This window comes from Solanum lycopersicum, chromosome 6 (genome assembly GCF_036512215.1).
Source record: "Solanum lycopersicum chromosome 6, SLM_r2.1".
In the NCBI taxonomy this organism is placed as follows: Eukaryota; Viridiplantae; Streptophyta; class Magnoliopsida; order Solanales; family Solanaceae; genus Solanum; species Solanum lycopersicum.
The window spans coordinates 41,193,556-41,219,240 of record NC_090805.1 but is presented as its reverse complement, the minus strand read 5'-3'; the positions used below and the strand labels follow the sequence as shown (position 1 = coordinate 41,219,240).

The 25,685-nt window shown below is 29.2% G+C and overlaps 2 protein-coding genes and 1 long non-coding RNA gene across 4 annotated transcripts; 2 read left to right on the top strand and 1 right to left on the bottom strand.

Moving 5' to 3' along the window:
* Positions 1-318: 318 nt before the first annotated feature.
* LOC101252997 (peroxisome biogenesis protein 19-2) lies at positions 319-4,794 on the top strand. The gene is made up of 5 exons (XM_004241953.5): positions 319-536; positions 741-789; positions 892-1,183; positions 2,960-3,276; positions 4,590-4,794. The coding sequence occupies exons 1-5, from the start codon at positions 494-496 to the stop codon at positions 4,633-4,635; spliced, it is 747 nt and encodes a 248-aa protein (XP_004242001.2). The 5' UTR covers positions 319-493; the 3' UTR covers positions 4,636-4,794.
* A 102-nt stretch (positions 4,795-4,896) lies between these two features.
* On the bottom strand, positions 4,897-10,043 carry LOC101247438 (putative glucuronosyltransferase PGSIP8). 2 transcript variants are annotated; one of them, XM_069298757.1, is made up of 5 exons: positions 9,419-10,043; positions 6,578-6,830; positions 6,240-6,441; positions 6,006-6,153; positions 4,897-5,751 (listed from the first exon to the last, which is right to left on the bottom strand). In XM_069298757.1, the coding sequence occupies exons 1-5, from the start codon at positions 9,667-9,669 to the stop codon at positions 5,208-5,210; spliced, it is 1,398 nt and encodes a 465-aa protein (XP_069154858.1). In that variant the 5' UTR covers positions 9,670-10,043; the 3' UTR covers positions 4,897-5,207. The 2 variants fall into 2 exon arrangements, with proteins under 2 accessions (XP_069154858.1, XP_010322898.1); XM_010324596.4 differs by lacking the exon at positions 9,419-10,043 and adding an exon at positions 6,903-9,077.
* A 9,869-nt stretch (positions 10,044-19,912) lies between these two features.
* LOC101247729 (uncharacterized) lies at positions 19,913-22,557 on the top strand. The gene is made up of 2 exons (XR_742110.4): positions 19,913-20,038; positions 20,172-22,557. It is a non-coding gene; the product is annotated as an uncharacterized lncRNA (long non-coding RNA).
* The last annotated feature ends 3,128 nt before the right edge of the window (positions 22,558-25,685 follow it).

Below are 25,685 nucleotides of genomic sequence, written 5' to 3'. Positions count from 1 at the left end.
ACACAAATATTAACGCATCAATTATTATCATAGGTTAGTTACTGTTTAACCATTAACTTAAAAGATTATGCAACTCTCAAATATAATAAATGTATTTTCTGGTTTCAAAAAACATGCATTACAACTCTATATTATTAAAAATTTTCTAGAATTAAATAAAGACATTTTAGAAAAAAATTATTATCTTTTCTTGATTTATTAAAATAGACAAGTAAATAAAGAATACATACTAAAAAAATATGAACAAATAAATAGAGATACAAGTAAATAGAGACGGGAAATAGTAATAAAGTACTCCCTCATATATTGTGCCTCATTAGTAATAAAATTTTTCGCAAAACCCTATTTCCCTTTGTCGGCTTTTCCGCCAAAAAATACGTCATTATACTACCCACACCCTCTATATAAATTAAATCTCAATTTTTATTCATTATCTTTGATTCAAAAAGATTAGGTTTTGGCAATAGAGGAGACGCGGAGCTTAGAGGCATCCATGGCTACGGACCACTCTGATGATTTAGACCAACTTCTTGACAGTAAGTAGCAAACACCCTTTTACCCATTTCGACCAATTTATTTCTATTAACCTGTTTCTTGCCTATATAGTCAGTTGCTTTGGAGTGAATACAGTGTTTGATATTAATGTTTTTTTTTCACACCGAAAGCAACAGTTATGAGGTAAGTGTTTGATTTTGAGGAGAAGATTGAATTGATTTTGATTGGAAATTCATTATTTTTAGGTGCTTTGGATGATTTTCAGAGCCTCAATCTCACTACTGCTTCTCAAAGGTTTTTTCTGCTTTCTCTTGTGGCATGTAAATCTTTACTTATGTTTTAGCTAATGGGGTTGAATTTTGAGCTGTGATTGAAAAGGGTTGATTTTGATTGTAGAAATGGGGATGGAGAGGGCAAGAAAGAGAGTTCTTGTATGCCTAGTGAGGTTCAAGGGCTTGGGATGTCGTTACCCAATTTGAAAGCTAAGAATAAAGGGAAGCAAAAGGCTGCCAAGGAGGTGAAGGACTCGCATGTCTCGGAAGCTCTTGATAAGCTTAGAGAGCAGACAAGAGAGGCTGTTAAAGGATTGGAATCAGTGGCAGGGCCAAGACCCAGTGTGGAGAACTTTGGAAGTGATCCAATGATGGAGGATTGGGTCAAACAGTTTGAGGAGCTGGCTGGTTCTCAGGTATATTTCTTATGCTTTTTTAATGTTTAAGTTTGTTGCTTTTTTCTCTTTAGTTCTTTCTAATGAATAGTGGCCCATTTTGTGGGTTTATACTGGTGTATGTTTTGTATGGAACGGTGAATATTGAAACTGCAAAATATCCATCTCTTGTGAAGCTTCATAGTTGAGTGTGAAGTCCCTTTCAGAAAATTTGTATAATGATCGAGACATTTGGTTCTCCTACATATGGATGTTCGGGAAAGGGAGGGTGATGAGGAAAGAGGATGTTAATATATTGATATAGTTAAGAGAAAGCATTTTGCTTCATTATGAACATAATTAATATTTTCAGCTGACTAAATGATTGCTTCTATGCATGGGAAACTTTTGGTGATGAATTGATGTAAGATCTCAAGGCTTTTCAATGATTTTAAACATTCTGCAGATTGTGGAAGTTGTTGTAGTCTTGTTTTTAGTTGGCTTGTTAAGTATGTTTGGACCAACATATACTGTATAAATCAGTTCGAATCGCATATGTTGATCTGTCCTAATCAAAAATAAAATAAAATTGCATATGTAGATCAGTGGACTAAGGAAGCTGAATGAAACTTCTTGTTCCAAAGAATGAATTTCATTAAATTGTTTGGTTTTGTTGACTGAATCCTCCAAAGTAGAGAACTGCCACACTTCTAAAGACCCTTTGGAGGAACCTATCCAGGACGTGCCCCTTTCAAAGCCTATTACATTCTTAGGTCCTGTTTCCTCTACTTTGGGATTTCTCTGCTTAGGATTTTGGATATCATTATTGATTTATATGCTACTTTACTTTTCAATATCTAGCTGTTTGAATAGCTTGTTTTTCCTGGTAAGGAAATTGTTCTGGTTATGAAGGTTCAGCTTTGGCTAGATCTCTGTTTCATCTTCTTGATTCCTCCTACTTAATAACGCAAATGAAGTACAGTTATGGATCATATAAGAATAACGTAGGACTGTTAAGAGCAAAGCGCTGAGACAGCTTTCTCATTGGCTGGAGTGGGGGACAACATTGGAATGTTAATTACAACAGTCTTTTAAAAATAGAGGTGGACAATATTGAACATGATGAAACATTTGAATGCGTTGAATGAGAAATTAGAAAGACTCAATAGTTTTGTACTAATTGAATGGGAGGCTAGAAAGAGTTTGGTTGCTGTGCACTTTTGGATTAAGGTGTTATATGGTTTGGAATCTGCACTATTGGCTTGGCATAGGTTTCTTTGTCTATCAGAGCCATGAAAGGTGTTCACAGCTTGGATTTGCTTTGAAGTTTTGGTTACCTATAGTATGAAAGCTTCCAGTTGCCTTATTCTCTTTTTCTTTTCTGTTAATAAGTCAAATTGCCTCTCTATCTCCACGAGGTAGTGGTAAGGTCTGCGTACGCTATACCTGCTCAAACCCTACTTAGTGGGATTGCACTGGGTTTGTTGTTGTTAATAAGCCAAAATCATTCTATCAATTGCACCACCATTGTACCTCAGATAACACAACACGACTATTTTACTAAGCCTTTTAAAAGTCCATTGTACTATCTAAAACATAAAGAGATACCTTATGTACACCAAAAAGTACAAAAGAAATTTAGTAGCGAATAGCTCCTAAAATGTTCAATTCCTTTGTTTTCTGTTCATTTTCTGCGATCATCCAGAATGTCCATGTAGGGACTAAGCATTCTCTCTAGTGCATTTATTATTCTTATATGTTTCTTCTTCTAACTTGTTTGGAATGGATTTGTAACTATTTTGATTGACTAATTGCTAGGACATGGAGTCTATTGTAGAGACCATGATGCAGCAGCTTCTTTCAAAGGAAATTCTTCATGAACCTATGAGAGAAATTGGAGAAAGATATCCAAAATGGTTGGAAGACAATAAAGCCAAGTTAAGCGGTGAAGAATATGATCGTTACAGGCAGCAGTATGAACTTATCAGAGTTCTAAACAAAGTTTATGAAACTGAGCCAAGCAACTTCAACAAAATTGTTGAGCTTATGCAGAAAATGCAAGAATGTGGCCAACCACCAAACGATATAGTGCAGGAACTTGCTCCAGACTTTGATATATCAACTCTTGGACAACTGTAAGTGCTCTAGCATCTTCAGAATTCCATTCAAATTAAGTTGTCTGGGTGTTGATCTATCGGTAGCAGTTAATTGCTGGAATCATGCCCTTTTTCCTTGTTTTACCTGGAAATTTTAGGCATTTAAGCTTTTGGCCTATACAATTTGCCTAAAGAGGATGGACGTAAAGCATGCATGCAAGTATCTTTTATAGTCTATATTAGATATAAGCGCTGATCATGTGTGTCAACTGTATTACCTTATGATAGGATCCTATTAAAGCCGGAAAGTTCCACTTCTTGGCTCAAACTTTTTGACTAAACAAACCATTCCTACAAAACTCAACTGCAGTCTGATCAAGATATCCTTTTTTCTTGTGATACCGTTAACACCGCTTTATGTGGACCTTAGATTAAACCACCATAAGATTTCTGTTAATCTTGACGCTGAAGGGTGGAGATATTAAGTCTCAGTCCCATTGTCTCAATTTATGTGACACTCTTTTTTTAGTCTGTCCCAAAAAGAATGTCACCTTTTTATTATTAGAAACAACTCAACTTTAATATTCCCCAATTGCCCTCAATAAAATAAGTTGTAGCCACAAAAATGTCTAAGGTTTGTTTTATACCCACAATTTTCTCTCTTTTTCTTGAACTTTGTGCTTTAGTCAAAGGGTGCCACATAAATTACGACAGAGGGAGTACTATTTACTGGGAAAACCTATTGAGGCAAGTTAATCAAACAATACAGATGAGGAAAACAATATTTTGGTGGTTGCACAATGGTTGCAATTTTCAACTAGGATGTTAATGGACGTGCTTGTTAATACCTCCAGCTTCAACAGTAAAAAGTCCATGCAAATATGGAAGCGTGCAGATATTTGTAAGGGTTTTTGCTGATTTGCTTTAACCTTATGGACAGCAAGCATGTGCACTTCTCGACCACCCTTTCTCTTCCCTCTTCTGTAGAGAGCTACATTATGAAGTTCAAAGTTATCTTTGGACTGTATCCTGTGTGACAACTATCCCAGTTTCAAAAGGGAAAACAGCTGGGTAAAGAACCTTGTGATACATTATAAAGGAAGAACAAAATTGATGGCTTATGTTAGAAAATGAGGAGAATTCCTCAGTCTATCCACCATCTTTTTGATGATATCTGAATCTTTGGTGCTAACCCACGTTTCTTGGAAATGAGCCCTCTTCTTCATTTGAAGACGTTTTTGTTTTCATGTCTTATCACTGTATCTGCATGAAAATGAAACCCCTGTAACTGTTTTGATGTTTCGAAGTATCTTTAATTGTGATTGAGCAGTTTTTCTTCTTATGGTTTACAGATCACCGGAGATGCTCGAGTCCCAACAGAACTGCTGTATTATGTGAAGACACTGGGCTCGACCATCCTGATGTCCACCTTGCTCCTTAAGTTGGTTCTTTTACCATTGTAAACAATATACATATAGAACACGGGTTATTGTTTGTATGGAATTTGATTGTGGTTCTCATCTTTCTAATAAGCATTGATATGCATTTTTTTCTTTCCTTTTGGCGATCGTTATTGCATGCCTTTCCATAAATGACATGCTTCAAGATTCTGGAGATGGTGGACAAAGCATTGACAATTCTTTAAATGCATGAATAAGGTAAATAAATAATCTCATACTTTTGTTCTTTACTGATTTCACCGTAAATCCATGAATAAATTTTGAAAAACCTATTACACATACATTTTAGCAACAGAAATAATCTTTTTCGTGGAGTAGCATTCAAGAGACCAGAGATGGTTCATGTACAACACAAACATACTCCCAATTCTAAACTCACTCACAGAATTCGTTCCTAATTAAGAGCACATACTGAAGCAGCAAGCGCAGACTCCAAGTCTCCCAAGCAAAAAGTTTGGAGATGTTTCTGAAGTATTAGTTCTCCTGTTGATTGCTTCAACTTATCGAATTTCAATAGAGTTTGTTAGAACCAGCAGGTGCTGTAGATTCACTTATCTTGGGCAAGAATCCTTCCCTCTCAAGTGAAACATGAAGAGAGCACTTGATTTTAACCAATGCCATCCATAATGCTGGGGAGGCACAAAAGGCGTATGTAAATACAGCCATTGCTCTTACAACACCGTCGTTGTACCAAGGGTAAGCCATCACTAAAAGTGCCCCAAGGATTCCAACCCATGGCACTAAAACAGGTAGCATCGGCAAAAGAAATGCATTCACTGTTATACATGATAGTGAAAAAGAGCCGAGTAAGTAGAGACTCCAGCCAACTAGTGGATGAACTGTACATGGAATCACGAAGAAAGGAACTGTGTAGGCAGCAAGAATAGACCATATCGCAATCAATTTAAGGCCAGTTCGTAGTAACAAGGCACTCTTGCTATCATCATGGCGATAGCACAACTTTGATAAATTTGGGCGTGCTAGGCGTGTCACTGCAATTATTCCTAGGTAGAATATAGATTGGATCAGTACTGCTATCATCTCAGCACCGTACCTGCCAAATATCAAACAGGTGAATTGATGCTATTGAGAAGTCTCAAGTTATAACCAAAAAGTACATCAAATCCTGCAGATTCAGGGTGCACTTCACGAAGAAACTAGCGCGAGTAACAGGAAGAGAAGAAATAAAAGAAGAAACTGATTGGCAATAACAATTTCTTGAGTAAGATGATCAACTTTCAGGTATAAATCACACAAAGCAAAAAGAGTTCTAAACATATTACAAAGCAAAAAAGGTTCTAATCTTACCCAACAGTTAGACGTCGCTGTTCATGCCACTGGATGCCCAAAGGTAAGACAGGCCATGACCACCAATACCATGGTTTTAACCATGGAGCACCAGGAAATGTAATGACACTATTAGGTCCACAAGGTACCGACCAGTGGAGTTTGAGATCTATAGAAATAAAAGTAGACAATCATTATAACTTGTGAAATATGATGAACTTTGTTCAGATAACACGCTCAGAGTCTCAAACTTACAATAATAAGACGCGTCCATTTGATATCCTAGAGGAAGCCTGTAACTTCCCTGGAGCTGCGTACCATTAAGAGTAGGGTGGAACATCGGCCGATCAAGTAAATCAGGGAAGTGACCTCCAATAAAACCTTGGTCTGCACCGTCTTGATTTTCCCTCCCAATCTCTATCTCATGAATCATGTCATTGAACACCATTTTTGATGGCTGCAATTTAGCTTTTGTAAGTAAAATTTAGATTTCAAAATCTATGCCCATATCTATAGTGATACAAGAGGAGTAGCTATCATTAGCAAATTAATCTGTCAGGAAAAGAATACTATTGAAGATCGAATTCTGTTACCTGTAAGACGAAGAGACCAGTGTGGAAGATGCAGGGATTGATGAAGACAGCACAAAACTGGCCACATTGGAACAGTTCATCAGTTTTCTGGAGGAAAAGGTTATCTGCATCAAGCATGACAACCCTGTCATAATCCACGAGGCTCCACGCATAAAGTTTGTTCAGTGTGAGCTTGAATCTCCAATTAGGGTTGATACAATACGGATTGTTCAGATTTTTAACTCTCACTACCTTTGCACCATCTTCCTGTTCTCTGCATACCAAGAACATAACGGATTACTACTTCATTTTCAAGGTTCATATAGTTTTTACATGTCATGGATACCTTTGCACACATGTCCCCCACAAGTGACTACGTGCATCATCTAAGTTTGAGGTCGTTATATGAACCCTAATTGTCCTTATCGCGACATTTAAAATCATCTCATTCCAATAATAACTTTGGTAAACCATCTTATCTAAAATTGAAACGTAACAAATGAATTTATTCAAGTTGCAGGGTAAAATGACTGCTAGGTGCATCAAATAAGCGATCACCTATCAGATGAAATTGTTCATTGGTTAATACTAATCCTTTCACAATATAATATTCATAAATCACGACATAGCTACAATTCAATTGCTAGATTTTTAAACATAACCTGAGATACACCACTTTAGATCCCCACTATGGTATGGAACCTGAAATAAGCTCACTTAAAATATTACCGAAAGGCAACATTGTATAAAACACAAAGTGCAAACAAATATTCTAATGAAGTGGATACTTTTGATTACTGTTAAGTAATAACCTGCCTACTCTGCTTTCTAATAATGTACCAAAAGAAAGAAGAATAAACTAGTAACTTCATCTGTATATAACAACAATAAAAAAATCCGTGTGTAGTTCACAAGCGAAATCTAAAAAGGTTGATGTGTACATAGCCTTAATCGAGTCAAATAAATAAATTAAAATAGTTTAGTGTACTAGATAGAATAAACACATGACATATGGACCATTAGAACTCGTAGATTGGTTCATACTTAGGCAAGTCTTATTATGTAACAAGAAATACAACTTTTATCTGGAGTATTAAGTGTTCTTTAATCCTCTGAAGAATACACTTGTTCCATTTCAATTTATTTTCATGCTTTTCTTTTAAGTTTATTTCAGATACAATGCATTCTTCGTTGTATATATAAATTTTATATTAAGTTAAAACTAGATATAAATTAAATCGATCGGAGTATCATTCTCGGGTCTACATTCAGTAACCAGTCACATGATCCAGCAGTGCTTTGAGCGACTTCCCAAAAGCATTGAAGTGGCAATATATTATTATATTATATGTGGAAAGAACAAATTAAAGGGCAAGGTGCACTTCCAAGAAGCAACCCATCCAATCAAAACTTGGCTCTGTGTCAGAAAATTTTTATCTTTATTCTACTTATATGTCAGATAGCACTATAATTTTGAAATAAACCACTTTTTTACTACAAAGTTATCACTTTTTTTTCTTTTACAACCAAAGTGATATGCACGATTTTCAACTCAATGATAATATGTTTGTCCAAGAGATAATATTTTTGGTGACTTAGACCAAAGGCTTGGAGCACTATTATCATATTTTTGCTATTCTTATCTTATAAATCATAAAAAAGAATGAGGTTGAAACTATTTAATATAATTATCATCCAAATTTACGCCAATTAATCAGTTTCTAATTAGGTATCCTTTATTTTTAATTAATATAAAAGTCGCATGGGTAAGAAGCTCCGAAGCATACTTTTAATACGAATTTAAATTAGTTCGATTCTAAAATAAATATGAAATACCAAATAAGAAATCAAATCAAATAAATTCTTATCATGTATTCCTAAAAAAGCTAAAACAAATATCCTAACTATATCACCTCTGTCTTTGATTGTCGTCACATAGCATGAAACAGTTAAAATATCTTGGCCGTGCCAGCGTATGTTTAAGCTGGCAAAAATAAAATTAACCAAATTGCCAATTAGTTTCCTAATTTGCCCCTCCCTATTACCTGTACCAAAGCCATAACGCAAAATTCTTATTTAATTAGGCAATTACAAATAAGATGGCTTCCACGTCACCCAATTATAATCCTTATCAAGTCTTTGGCTTTTTAATCAGCTTGGCGTGGGCCCAACAAGCACAAAGCACAAGCTCAAAACCCCAAAAGTAGATGACAATGCTACCAAATTATTCAAATAGCTAAAACAAGTGTTGAAAAAAATATCAAGGTGACAAATTGTAGTCAAGACTCAAGGTGACAAATTGTAGTTTTCTCGAGAGGGTTACGAAAGAGTGGCAAGTAATTTTTTATCAATATTTGAATCTAGTCTGACTAACAAATATAACACCCTACAACGAGGTTCATAACAAGCAAGTTATAATTGTAAATAAGAATAGAAGTATTTTTATGAGGTACGTTTTAATAAATGTAATATTTTTTTTGGATTTTTTTTCTTTTTTAGTATTTTTAAAAAAGAATGTATTTTTTATCTTTTTTGATAATATTTTAATTTCAGCTTTTCACTCGTAATGTTTAAAATTACAAGACAATTTTATACATTTGACCCAATTTTAATTTAAGACTATAAAATTTAAAAATTATAAAAAATTCTTAAATTTTGTGCCAATTCACTCTTCAAAATATAAAATTACCAGATTCATAACTATAGAACCAAAAATGACTGGAAAAGTATATTTTTCGGGCAATTAGGTTATGTATCATATCTAGGTGGTACCTGAGAGCCACGCCCAAGGTGACAGCGCATTTTAGCAGAAAACCACCAAAAGATAATAAACAGAGAAAAGGAGAAAAAATGAAAACTTACAGAGTTTGAACCCAGTGAAGAGGAACGTCAAGTGAAGCAATAACAACGAGATCGGCTTCAACTCCTAGCCGGGTAAGTGATCGGAGCATTACTCGAGTCGCCACATAAAACTCGTAGTCCCTCGGAGTTCCCATATACATCATAGTCGCATACGCATTTCTGTTTACCCTTTTTAACGACGTCGTTTCAGCTCCAATAGTCGTTATCGTTGCTATCAACAGTACCAACAACAAGCCCGCCCTCCCTATCATCTTCTCTGTTTTTCTCTTTCCTCCAAATAAAAAAATCTCAAGTAATTAATCACAAGTCTTCAAAAACTTGTGATGTTTTTCACATGATATTATCTACTACTTCTACCTAGAAATAACAGTGTGGGTTCAAACTTTCACCGGGAAAAAAAAGATTCCGGTGAAAATGGCCTCCGGCAAGTGTATTGAATAAAGTTGGAAAAGAAGATCTCGGAGCCGATGGATAGAAGAGTATTGAATAAAGTTGAAGGAGTTCATGGAAATGAAGAGGCATTTTATAGAATTTGTAATTTTCAAATGCTTTTCATCTTTTGTTTCTGAGATACATGTGGGACTCATCTGCATGTTGAAAGTTGTGCTCGTTTGTCAAAGTTGACTCGATGGCATCAATTAAATGGTTAATTTTTATTACGTGGCAAAGATATTTTTGTCTTAAATATGTAAGTCCTTATTAACTTTCCTTTTCTTTTTGATGTATTTTATATATTTTTAATTTTAAGATTGTACAATTTAAATACTTTTTATCTTCTTAAAATTTATTGAAGAATTATAATATCAATAATATAGAGAAATAACTAATCATTGTTGACTTTTTTCCTATTCAACATTTGGAATTGACCAGCTACTTTCAATATAAAAGAGAAAAACGTGTTGAAATAAGAGCCTACTTTTTAGATAGGTTTATAAGAAATAATTTATTATTAATTATAATTATTTTAATATATTTCTAAAGCATTAAATTTATTATATTAAATAATCTGCTTGTTAAGGATAATAATTATTCTGTTTACTATCCTTAAAAAAATCTATTAAATTAAACTAAAGATCTAGTAAATTAAACAAATAAAAATAGACGGAAAGAAGTGTTTATTTGATTTTTGAATCATTCCATTCGCTGTTTATGATTTTGTGTTGAATACTTTGATTGAGTCCTGCTATGGGCATTTGTTTATGATTTTTATTTTTCTTCTTTAAAAAGTTGTATTTGCTCTAAACTGGAATCCACCACCTTCATGGCCAAGTGGCAATTCTTTGACACACAATTTATAAATTAATTAGGATCGTTATAATCTTGAATTGGAATATCCTACCCCTTCCATACTCGTCCTAAGGCCGGCTCTATATTTTAGTTTCATATTTTTATTAAAAATAAATTATGTGTTAAATTTTTTTTTATAAAAAATTATTTAATATTGATTAGAAGTATGATATTATAAAAATATATTATTTTAATATTTTTTTTACTTCGTGAAAAATAAGAATTAATAATGAAAAGTGTTGAACAAAGTGAATTATAAATTATTTTTTTAATTTTTTTTTAGCTTCAAGTGTTACAACAAGCATATTAAAATGGTGTATATTAAGTCATCTACTTCACGAGATTCTATGGTTCAACTTTTATCTTTATTCAATATTTGTTAACTTATACTTATAAAAATAAAATTTGAATCAATGTCTATACGAAGTTTGTTTATATTAGGTCTCGAACTGAAATTTTGCTTTAGGCCCCCAACTACGTTAAGTCGTTCCTGCCTCTATCCCTAATTATTTATGCATATTTCCTTTTTTAGTTGTCCCTTATTACTTGTTCATTTTGACAAATCAAGAAAGAACAATCTTTTTTTTATCCATTATACCACAAAATTAATTATTTTTGGAAAATATAGAACTAATTGGAAATATTAAGTTTTTAATTAATATACTTCATAATTAATAGGGGTAACATGATAAACTCATTATATCAATTATTGATTTCTTAATAGGTGTATCGATTCAAAAGTGGACAAGCAATTAGGTGCAAAAGGGAAACATCAATTATTTATTTTTTACACGTCTTATAAAAACTACGTCATTAATTAGGAATTTTTTTCTAGCTATATATCTTTATTTATGTTTTTAGAATTTAATCTTTCTTAGTTGAAATTTATTCTATTAATTTAATTTCTTCTTAATTGGAATGTTTATAATTTGATTAATAATTTCTGATGTTACAACTAAAAAGAGTAATTAATTATATCATAAATTTTTAATATTATGATTAATATGAAAAATTATGCTAAAAATAACAGTAATGCAAGTGGATCATTACGAATTGAGATGGAGTAGTTTTGAATATTTGTGAAAAAAGACAAAATTGGGAAGACGCAAGTGGAGTAGGAAGCACCGCAGTAATTGTGATTTGTGTGCCTCCTGCCAAACTATTTCTTTGACATTTTTGGTAATTACATCATTATTTTACTTTTAATATTAATTTATATATAAATTTCAAAATAATAATAATAATAATAATAATAATAATAATAATAATCTACGAAATATTGTTTAATGGCTATTTTATTGCATTTTAATATAAGCTGGGAAATTTTTGATTTTATATATCCTGTTTAGTCTTTATTGTCATGATTACATTTAGATTTAATGGATATTTATGATGATTAATGTGAAGATATTTTTTTCGTGTACGTTCGTATTCGAATTTAGATATGTCTTAGACTATAAGAAATTGTTTGGTTTGAATATGAGTTATAATGGAATAAGTTATGTTGAGATCAGTTATGATGATGTAAATTGTGCTGAGATTGTTTTCTATTTATTATTTGATTTGTGATATTTAAAATAATATAAATTGATAATTTTTTAGAATAACTAATTTATTTTACAAAATTATCCTTCACTTTATTTAATTTTTTTATATTTTCTTTGCTAACTTTAGTTATTCACTTTTTAAAATAAAACTTTTATTTTATTTAACATAAATATTTTTGTTTATGTATTCCCATGATAAGTTATCTCGAAATAATTATACCACCCAATATAAGAGATAACTTATCTCGGTACTAATTCATAATCTTGAGATAAGCTATCCCAAGCTTTCCAACCAAACAAGGAAATAAAAAATGCTAAAAATTTTATCGTGAAATTAACTCTCCTTATCCATGACCCCAGACAATCCCTAAATTCTCGAAGTTCTTTTCACTTCAATATATAGAGATTGATCTATTTTCTACGGGATTTTCTATGAAAATGACTATTATCAAATTATATGCACCTAGTTTATTATTAGAAGGACTTGCTAAAGCATAAAAATATATTTAAACCAGTGAAAATTCTTAAGAATAGTGTCGTGACATATTGCAAGCTACGAACGTTTCCGTATTTTACATCAAAGGGTACCTTTCGAATGTTACTCAATTAATTAGTTCGAAAAACATTCTTCCCTCATAAAATATGGATGAGGTAATTTAGTGATTCATTAACAATTTTTTCAGTATAATATCAAGTTGTTTTTGAGTTTAAACTCTATGATAAACATTTTCACGTTATAAGATAAATCACATTTAATAATTATTTTTGAAGAGTTTAAGATTTGTAAGTATATATATCTTGGTTAAATGAGGATATTTGATTATAGCTAGCTTGATGATAGACAGGATATTCGTTTAATTATAGAGCATCAAAATATCATTCATATTTGACTTTTCATGTGTATAGATCAACGGAAAATATATAAATTTAATATTTTGTACTTGTATGTATCAGCCGAAAATATATAGATTTAATATTTTGTACTTTTGTTTGGGTTCAATATTTAATTTTTGGATCTAGGAATTTCATTACTGGGAATATATATAATGTAGCTTTGACAATATAATATCATACAAATACATATATAATTGATGATCAGTTACGATTCAATGATTTGTTTAAATAATTAGTAGTTGATTGAACATGTTATATTAATTATGCGCCAATAGTACTTATCAGCCTTTAAATATTACTACTTGGCAAAAAATATATATTTGTTTTTCATTTCCTTGATTGAGTTCTGAATTTTGGAAATAGCATGTGAACATAGTACATAGTAAACGTAAGAAATACCAACAACAAATAAGATACTAGTAATTAAATTACAAAGTGAATAACGAAAGAAGAGACAATATTCCAGAATATTTTATTCCGGTTTGATTATGTTAATATTTAAAATGATACATATACATCTTTTTTAAAGCATTTCATTTTCACAAGAAGTAAAAGTCAGATTGTCAAATATAGTTAAATTAAAATCTTTCAATAATCGAACTCTCCCTTATTATCCTAAATAAAATAATTGATCAAGTTGAAGTGTGACCACATATATGCACAGCGCCATCATTATCTGCAATAAAAGCTAGTGCAAATGATTAATTAATTGTTGTTTTGATCGTAATTTATTAGAAACACACACGGTTTCACTAATAAATTAATACTATATTTAAATTACTCTTTCAAGTTTCAACAACCCATAGAAACTAAGAAAACCCAAAAAGGAACATTTCAAGTCAAGGGTACTTATTCATTAATCTACACACCGCGTTTGAATCCGAGGTGACCAGATCCAAATAAATCCATTTTCTTCACAAGTTGTAAACATATCTCTATTTCCTACCCGTCATTAAAAAAAAAAAAAGTCTCGTACACCTGATTAAAATCATTATATTTCCAACATTCAAACAACAAGGTAATTTTTTTATATTAATTTATATGTTTGCACCATAATATCAATAATTATATTATGAAAGATATAAAATTATGTTGTATATTGAGAGCACAATATATTTCTCAAAAATATAAATAATAATGAACCCACATACGCATGTATCCTATCATCTCATATTAGTTATTTTTTTTTTTATGTAAAACACATAAAAGAACATATGTGCAAAAAGCATATATATCTCTAATTTCTGAAAACTTAAACACAAATTTTAAAATACTATGCAATTTATATTGCATAACTTAATTCTTATAAAACATATGACAAATGAGAGAAAAAACATAATTTCAAAAAGATAAAATATTCTAAACATACAATGTCAGAATAAATTCTGTATGAATAGATAGAGATACTTTGATCCACAAATTTTTCTTAAATGAATAACAAGCAAAAATTAAATAGCAGTCCATCTAAGAGGTAATCCATGCAAAAACTTATAAAATTAAAGGGTGAACATGGTATTGACATATGGGGTGAAGCAATTGACTAGGGTTTATTCACTGAAATGTTCATATCATAGAGAAGTCTTTTAACTTTTTACCTCCCAAAGCCATGTTTGGATGAGCTTCAAAGTTAGTCAAACTAATTTAAAAGTCAGTTTTTAATTTATTAGAGTGTTTGATAATTATCAAAATGATTTATTTTAAGTATGATTTATTTTAAGGCAGAAGCTAAAAGTTAGGTGAGAGTATTTTTTTTTTTAACTTAAAAGTCATTTTATGTTGACCAAGTATATTATTTTATTACCCCTAATTCCTTTTTTTAATTATTATTATTAATTATTATTGTTATTTTATTGTTATTATATTTATTATTAATTTTTTAAAATGTCAATATTTTAGCATTTAAGAGGACTCATTAGCAACAATTTCAATATTTAGTAAAAATGTCATTTAGTTTGTTATGTATCTTATTTATGTTTTTATTATTTATTTTTATTTAAAGAATATAATTATTTAATAACAAAAAGGAGAAAATTAAGGAGAGAATATTTCAAAAAAGACAAGCATCCTTAATTTTCTCATCAGTTACATTTTCAAATAAAATTTAAATTTTGTTTTTTTTTCTCTAAAATTTTTACCTTTTTAAAATTATATTCATTCCACAATATATTCTATTTATATTTATTATAGTTTTTTATTAGTTTGTATTCATTCCGATAGGAATGCCGAATTAATCTATATAGTCATTTAAGAAATATATTTGTATTTTCATATATTTTTTCCCTATATAGTTTTTTCTTCTTCAAAAATCCTGTATGTATTCATTTCAATGTGTATTTTATTTGTATTTCTATTTATTCTAGTTTTTATTTAGAATTTTGTATAATAATATATAAAATACAAAAAATTAGTAAGATGAAAAAGTGAATGAAATATAAAATTTGAAAAGAAATAATTGAATATTTGGTGTACTCATTCTTAAATAAAATACATAACTAGTTGACATACCTTTAGAATAAATACAAATTAGAAAAAAATGTCAAATTCAGTTGACATATCTTTATTAGTTTGTATTCATTCCAATATGTATATCAAATAAAATGTAGCTATTTAATAAATACATTTGTATTCGTATATATTTTTCATTGTGTATTTATTTTTCTTTTCAAAATCTTGTTTCCTTTTCTAAGTCATATTCATTCTAATATGTCTATTATTTGTATTTGTATTCGAATATAAATAAACTAATAGAAAGTTGTTCTTCTTATAAATAAAATACATAACTAGTTGACATACATTTGGATAAATACAAATTAGGGACAAATACAAGATTCATAAACCATGCAACATGCAATTTTTAATAAATACAAATATTGATAGTATACATAGTGATTTGAATACAAATTAAGAAAGCATACCAAATTCTAAAAAAGAACTATAAATACAAAACAAACTAATAGAAAATTCTTCGACAACTATCCGATCTTCGTCGTCTTTTTCAAGATCCTCACGAGTAGACAAAGATTCCACATTTCCGTTCTGAATTTGAGGAAGGTTTTGCACACCAATGAGTCTTGTAAATGTTCTTACCCTCTTTCTTCCCTCATTTTAGCAGCGGATCATACATTATACACTATTTGTTAAGTAATAAATAAATTAAAGGATGAAAAATCACCAGAAATTGGTTGATTAAGATGAATACCTCTAGTAAGCCTCTTGGATTCAGCCATTGGAGAGTAAATCATAACGGAAATTGAAAAATACAAACAACATTTTTTTAAGATTTAAAGAAAAATAAAATTAGAAAAGAAATCTGAAAATAGGATAAAGATTAGAGATACCTTAATCAAAGAGATTCTTGTTGATTCAATTTTGGATTAAAAAAATAACCAAAATATATGGCAAAAAAATATTTGCAACTTGAATGTTGGAGGAAAATGAGAAAAGATAACCATGAGAGAGAAAAAAAAATTACAATTTGAAAAGATAAATATGAGAGAGAATGATTTTTTTTTAAAAAAAAAGATATATAGAATTAATTGAAAAAGAGAGATAAAATAGGAAGAAAATTGGGACACATAATTTTTTTAAAATAATGACATTTTTGACATTATTGCTAATATTTATAAAGTATGAATATTTTTACTAAATATGTTATTTATTTTGACTAATTTACTAATTTTTCCAAAAAAATTCCCCAAAACAAAACCCTCTTTTTTCTCTTTTCCCTTCATGTTATACAATCTATTCTTCTTTTCTTCAATTTCTCCTTAATTATCTCCACAAATTCAATTTCACATTTCCAATTTCTCTAGCACGTCTTTCGGTTCACTAAAGTATTTCAAAAACTTTACGTAGAGCCCAAAAACTCATCTCACTTTATCAATTGTTGTTTATTTTTTTCAATTTCTTCAAACTAATTTTTCACTTCACTTCATAATCCCTTTAGATTTTTTGTTCAAACAATGGATGTTCAATCTCCATCGAAGAGATTCACATGACGTATAATTTTGAACACCCATCGTTTTTCTTGGGTCTAACTCAGAATTTTGGGAAGATTTCAGGTTCAATGTCTAAACCGAACACCATGCAAATGATCAAATTCAAATTGAGGAATGACCCAACTAGATTTGTGGATGGAGGTGTGAAAGATCATGCCGATGTTGTTGATGGGTCAAGTAAGAAAATGAAAGTTGAAAATGAAGCTCTTGGTTCTGGGTTATTTGAACATCATAAGGTATTTGTATAATCGTTGTCCATATATTTCAATTTTATATTATATTTATATTTTTGTTTTGATTCATGTATTATACTGTTTGTTTATACAATTGTGGTTGTATAAATATATAAATGTATAATCTATCTTAGTATCTGTTTTGTGTTTGTGTTGATTCATGTTTTATGTAATTGTGATTTTATAAAATATAATCTTAGTATCTGTTTTTGTGTTTGTGTTGTTTGTTTATACAGTTGTGGTTGTACAAATGTATAATCTATCTTAGGTATATGTAAACTAAATAGGTATATGTATAGAGCTGACAAATTCGTATAAACATATAACAGTTTCATACACTTATACAACAGTTTCAGCCTTTACATACACAAATTAAAGCTTTATACAAATATACAATTCACGAAAAAAACATGAAATAGGTATATGTATATAACTGACGAATTCGTATAAACATACAACAATTTCATACACTTATAAAATTCACCAAAAACAAATAGGTATATCTATATAATTGACAGATTCGCATAAACATTCAACAGTTCAATATATTTATACACTTCGTATAAACTGACAGTTTCAATAGCTTGATCGATTTTTTGAACGGATTAAAATGGAGTTCTTTTGATTGAATAAGACGAAGAAGGAATGAAATTATATTGAAACAGAATCTGCGTGATTGCTGGGATTTTTTTCCTTTTTCATCTAAAGGAAGTTATAACCCTTTTTAATTTAAACAATTAAAATGTATAAATCATACAAAAAGCACATCCGTAGCAAACTACAATTTTGCTACGGAATGGAATTTTGAAAACTTTGTCAAACGCACAAAATTCTTAATTTAATATTTGCTATATATATAAAATTTGCCCTAATTTTTATTATTGTTATTATTATTTATTTTATTATTATTTATTTTATTATTATTATTATTTTTATTATTATTATTATTATTATTATTATCATTTATATTATTATTATTATTATTATTATTACTATTATTATTATTATTATTATTTCTTATTTAATTATAATTTTTATTATTATTATTATTTTATTATTATTTATTATTATAATTATAATTATTATTATTATTATAGTTTCTTATTTTATTTTTATTATTATTTTATTATTTTCTTATTTATTATTATTATTATTATTTTCTTATTTATTATTATTATTATTTTCTTCTTCTTCTTCTTCTTCTTATTATTATTATTTTCTTATTATTATTATTATATATTATTATTATATTATAATTATTATTATTATTATTATTATTTATAAATAATTTGTGATGATAAATAAATATGTGAATGATAGGAATGTTATTATGTAAAATATAAATTAATTTTGTTTTATTTTTTTTAAAGTATAAAAACCTTACGTTAATCAACTTTTTATCATGTTAACAGGGCATTTAAAATTTTGATTAAAAAAAGTGATTACCAACACTTATTTATCAAACACATCAACAACTTTTTTTTCAATTTCAGGACTTTTATCCAAACACATAACTACTTATTTTAAAAATAAGTTTCACACTTTCAAAAGTATTTTTTAAAAATTGCTTTTTGTAAGTCAATCCAAACGGACTCTCAAATATGTGACTGTAAATATTTGTTCTTTTAACACTATAGTAATAAGACAAAAATAACCCTATTATTGAAAAGAAAAAAATCTAAAAAGGAAAACAAAATTCGCAAGACAATTATTTTTGCTAGGCACATGTTATTCTCTATATATGATATAAGTTTAGTGGTAAGAAATTATATCTTAAAACATTAATGTATAAATTTCTAAAAGAGAACTTATGCCGTTCATGACATAACTTGTATATCTTGGAACATAAATTTAATTTATAACAGTATGCCTTAAAAACTTCATGCATTGAACTTATCTTGTAGGCATAACTTGTGCTTTGAAGAAAACAATGGACCACATTTTTATCACAAAGTTAGATTGCTAATTATGAAATAGTGGCTAAAAAACATATTTTTATGATGTCCATAAGCTTATGCCTATTTATATTTGTTGGGATATTTGGAAGACATATGTAGAGCTTAATATGGTCATCTTTTGCTAGAATTCTTTATGCTATCAACTATATATCATATTCACAGTTTTGAATATAGTCTTTCTATGTATATAGTTTTTTTCAAGGATGAGGCTCCCTTTGAATCATCTATTTGATGTGTTTTAGGTCTCTAACTTAGACCTCACATTGCAAAGCTTTTCTTTCTTTCTTTCTTTTCTTTTCTACCTATCTAGAAGTGTGAGTTTCAACGTGTGTGTTTATAGTCATATTCATATTTGATTAGGGTATTTTTGTCATATTACATTAATTTTTTCTTTCTACCTATGTAGAAGTGTGAGTTTCAACGTGTGTATTTATAGTCATATTCATATTTGATTAGGGTATTTTTGTCATATTACGTTAATTTTTTCTTTCTATTCTACCTATATAGAAGTGTGAGTTTCAACGTGTGTTTATAGTCCTATTCATATTTGATTAGGGTATTTTTGTCATATTACATTAATTTCCATGGTTTAACTTCATTACACGTGGATTATACGTGTCCTTCACCCCCACTTCCGCTCCTTTTATCAAAAGCTCAAAGCTTTCTTCAACTTTCTCAGACTCGAAGTTGCTGCACTTCTAAGGTACGATTCGTTGTTCTTTTATTTAGTTGAATGGTTTCATATTTTTCTTCTGTTTTCTCTTTATCTTTAATTTTTTCTTCAGTTTTTTATGTTTTGTTGAATGGGTTTATGAAAGTTTTTTACACATACATAGGTAAAAAAAAGAGTTCGCAGTAAGCAAAGGAGAAAAAGAAGATGGGTTCTTATTTATGTACTTGACAATTCTATGGGTTTTGAAATTTTGGTGCTTACAAGTTTTATTTAGGTTTACGAAGTTTTCAGTTTTTTGTTAGTCACAATTCAATGAGAACCAAAATTAGGGCAAAAATTGAGTTACAAGCCTGCCAAATATTTACTACTCAGAATAAAAAGGCGAGCACAACTTAAAAGAGCAATCCTTGAAAATCTAGAGGATTAATCTTTAATTAACATTTGACCATGAATATAGAAAGAAAGTGGTTCTTGATTATCAGTAAAAGGCCAATTATATTATGAAACAAAGATGTCGAACAGAAACTATAGTACCCTTCTTAATTACTTATTCATTTTTAAATTGTTACACCTATTATAACAATAATGATTAACATATTAAATTTATCATTTTATCTATATTACTTATGAAGCATATAAATTTAAAACATAAGATTTTCAACAAATTTTACTTTTTTAAAAATAATTAATTGAGGATATAATAGATAATTTTTTTTAGGGATAATAATATAAAGCAAATATAGTAGTTACCATTTGATTTATTTGTGTTCCACATCAAATTATTTGTCATTCCCTCTCTCCCTCATATTCTCGCTCGCCACTCTTCATCCTCTCTTTCGCTTTCTTCGCTCGTCTCTCTCGCTTTATACCATAGAATTATATAAATTGTGCTTTTTATTGTATAAAGCAATAGAAAATTATGTACACACATGCAAATATATATATCTCTATCTTATACACTTACAATTATACAATAAAAGCATTTTTCTGCTCAAGTTTTTTTTATCTTTTCTCTTTCTCGTTTTATACAAATTCAAATTATAGATAATTTTTCTCTCGTTTTATACAATTTCATTTAATTGTATAGTCCCCGTCCAAGTCTCTTTTGCCTTTCTTCCTTTCTCGTTTTATACAAATAAATTGTATATAATTGTCTTATGCACTTATAATTATACAATTTATTTTATATACTTCATTTTATACAATTTTCTGTCCAAATCTCTTTCTCTTTTTCATTTCGTACACCCCGTTTTATATAATTTGCTTCAATTGTATATGTATAGCGAATTATATATATATATATATGTTTGCTATGGAGCGTATTGTGTGAACTTTATTATATCATACAAATATAAATTTTATATTTGTTATTTATATAGGTGAAGATTGTTCTTTTTCTTATTTTTTCTTATATTGTCAAAAATAGATAAGCAATTAAAAATAACTAAAATTAAAAATAAACAAGTAATAAAAGAAGAGAGTAAAAAGATAAAATAGGAGATGTAGAGGTTTGTGTTTCATTGGCTTTACCCAAAAGTCGGGCACTGAGTCAACTCCATAACATAAATAAATAATACTCCTTCTGTCCAAGTTATTCATTATTGAGCGCAACTTTTAGAAGAAACAAAAAATAATAGAGTAATTTATAAAATTATCCTTTAATTTTATTAAATTTGATGTATTGAGAAGTGTGTTAGATGAGTCTAGTAATATTTAAGTTAAAATAGATAAAATATAAGTGTTTATATGTTGATTCTGTAAATTGAACAAGTATGATTGGACCAACACAATTATTAAAAGAAAAGTCAACTAAACAAACATTTCCATTAATTAATGTGTTGTATTGGGAAAAACTTGACAAACAACTACAAGGAAAGTGCTTGGAAATTCTTAAAGAGAGCCCAATCAAGTCGGCATAATTTTGTGTGGAATTGAATGCACAAATTAAGATCAGCAGCTTCCCACTTGTTCATAGCTTCTAGTTACTTGTAAATTAGATGGTGATGCCTTTCTTCAGGGTACTCGCAACAACGAAAAATCTTCTCTCCTCTGCTTGTGCTGTGAGGCGGAAGAAAGAGCATGATTGTTATTTAAAGAACGGCAGTGCGGTGCTTGAGGAGTTTCTTGCTTTATGCGATGGAAATTGCAGAATTCCCATCCGTTACTTCTCTGCCGTAGAGATCAACAACGCAACAAAACACTCTAAAACCATAATATTGGATGTGTATGTGGTTACGGGCTTGCTTGAAGAGGATAATGTACTAGATCCCATCATTTTAGAAGAACATGGAACTGAGATTCAACGACAGTTGGAAGACTACTTGGACCTTGTTAAAAAATGCACAGCTGATGATAGACCCTACATGATTCATGTCGCAAGGGAATTGTGTCGAATGGAAATGTCTTTCCGCTCTTGCTCAAAATGAAATGTTATATCTTAATTCTTTGAACTATTTATATTATGTTTCTATTCAAAGGAAATTCAGTTTGTTTGTACCCTTGAACAAAAAATGATATCACAGATAATGAAATTGCCACTTTGATCTTAATTTTGCTCTATTTTAGAATGATTACTTCGGTTTACCGAAAGAAAGAAATGATTAAATACACACGGTTTCACTTATTAATTTATTTAAATTTAAAATTGAACTCTTTCAAGTTTCAACAACTTTTAAGTCAAGGGTACCCGTACCATTCATTAGTCTACACGCTGCCTTTAAATTTGATTTGAGACGATCAAATTCAAAAATTAAGCTAATAATAAAAATTATGTTAATTTGATCTAAATATTCGATATAAATAAAAAAAATTAAATATATTTTTCACCCACCAATGTTACTAGTCAACTTATTGATTTTACAAAAATTAGGAGTCTCGTGCACCTAATTATATGGTTTATGTCATAAAGTCGTTATGTTTGTCATATCGAAATAGCAAAGTAATTTTTCCGTTATTGTTCAATATTAGTTTATATGTTCGTATAGTAATATCTAGAAGTAATGTTATGAGAGATATAAAATTATGTTGTATGTGTAATGACTCACTAGATCATTTGGAATTCTCCTGTAAATTTTAAATTGAAATTTGGAATTTATTTGTTTTACTATAGTTATTAAATTAACATGTATTTGTCAAATAATTAATTTTAATAAGTCATAAAATCTAAAATAATTACAAGTTCATATCCAAATTCAAAGTAATTTCTGAAATACTCGTTTTCTCATTAATGTTATTTATTCAGAAATTACTCTTTAGTCAATGATATTATACTCCCTTTATTTCATAATAATTGAATTTTTGAGATGTCTCACGCCCTTTAAGAAAGTAGACTAAGACATAAATTGAACATAATTTTTCATTTTTACCCTTATTTATTATTGTCAAATTATTGAAGTCATCACATTGGAAAATCAAATAAATGCTAAAATTAGAAGAATATTTTAAAAGGGAAGTGTTTAATGGACGGAAAATAAAAAAAAGTTATAATATTTTTTTTTGTTTTAATATAAACTGATGTTTGTCCATTTTTAGTTAAAATGTATTAAAACTAAAAGGTAAATGTTTAAAAAAGTAAAATAACATAGATAAACTATTATTTTGACCAAAAAAATTGTTCCATTTTAAAAATAATCTTAAAAATAAAATAATTAAATTAATTTGAAAAATGAAAAAATATCTCAAAAATGAAAATAAATGCACAATAGAAGAGTATCCCGCACTGAAATTTTGTGAAGAAAATCAGAAAATAACAAGCAAAGCAATTTGACAGCCCAAACAAAATTATCTATACTGCTGTCTTTTTGTTAGAAGTGCTTTTGAAAAAATTCTAATAATTGTATTTGACTTATCAATGCAGTAAAACATGCCGATGTGTCTATAGTTATGGGATCGCTAGACAACCGCCCTGTTTTAATTTACATGTGAATTCAACAATATCCACCGAGATATAGCAATTACTGCTCAGATGAGTCAGAATTTGAAGAAGCAGTTATGGTGTATGAATATGTTAGAAGCTATCTCTTCAATTTTAACATTTTACTATATTTTTTAATTAATTTTTATTGGCCCACGGGCGGGTCCTATCGATAATTCTAAAGGCCCACAAATTAGAAAACTTATTTAGGCCGGGGTAAAAATAGATTTTTCTTAAATAGATTTCACAAATTTTAGTCCAACCCTATTAAATCTCAGGTTAGGCTAGGCGACTCAACGAACCTAACCCATATTGACAATATTTAATCAAGTCTTCTTTATTCAAGGCATCACTTCGATAGAGATGGTTTAAGATTATAAACTTCGTGGTCTCATGATTTCAGACCAAACACAAATCACACAATCACACAATCAAGTACATAAAGGACTTCACAATATCATTCAATGCATATCGATCACTATTAAGAGTCTGTCTATCAAATAAAATAAACTAAAACATACCTCCACCAAATAACCGAAGTCAAGCAAGCTACTTCTTCAATACTTTCTCTATACTCAATGCCTCCAAATCTTTCCAATGTATCAAGTATATATGCATAATTTGTAAGTTGACGAGTCTATAAGCACTCAAATTATTCAATGTCTAGCCTAGACCCAAAAATTCAATTAATACTATATATAATTAATTTCCTAAAATTCAAACCTAAGTATAAGTTTTAATTCATTCAATTTGCATAACCGTATTCAAATAATACAATAAACTTATAGTTTAATTACCTATATCAATATGAAAATTTAATTTGATATGATAACAAAAATAATAATATATAAATATGAAAACCACTGGGTTCGAAACCAGTGGCGGACTAATAACAACCCAACGTTCAAAACTCAAATTGATTAACAATTACACTAAGAGTGTGTTTGGTATGAATGAAAACATTTTCTGGAAAATAATTTTCTCATGTTTGGTTGGTACAAAAGTTTTGAAAAATGTTTTTCAAATCAACTCATTTTGCTCAAAATTAAGGAAAAGACTTCCCTTCAAAAATTAAGGAAAACATTTTCCAAAACTCTCATCCAATTTTAAATTTACATTTTTTTGGGGGAAAACAACAATTTAAAAAAAATTCAATTTTAAAATTTTTTTTTTTTTTACCCTATCCCTGACCCCAACCCACTCACCACCGGCCAGCCCCCCTCCCCAACCCCAACCCTTCCCAAAAAAATAATTTTGCTTTTTCAAAATATTTTTAACTTCAAATTTTTATTTTTAAACTCCTCCCCCCCCCCCCCCCCACCAATCCCCCCAAAAATTAATTTTGTTTTTTATAAATACTATAAAGTCCAAATTTTTATTTTTTCACTCCTAACCCCCTCCCCCTCCCCCTCTCCCCACCCCCACCCCCACCCCAAATAAAAATTATTTTTAAAAATATTTTTAATTTTATAAATTATTTTCTACTCTAGTAAAAATAAAAGATGTCTCTCAAAAACATTTTTTATTCATAAATCAAACACTAAAATTTATTTCTAAAATATTTTTTCTACTCACCAACCAAATATGAAAAGATAAGTTTAAAATTTACTTATTTTTCAAAAAAATATTTTCTGAAAAAATATTTTCTATAAAAAACATTTTCATTGTTACCAAACACACTCTAAAACTTTATTTGCTCATCATTAATGGTTGGTCTCCATCTTCCAATCAGAATGCACCTTTAACTATTGAATACACATCTAT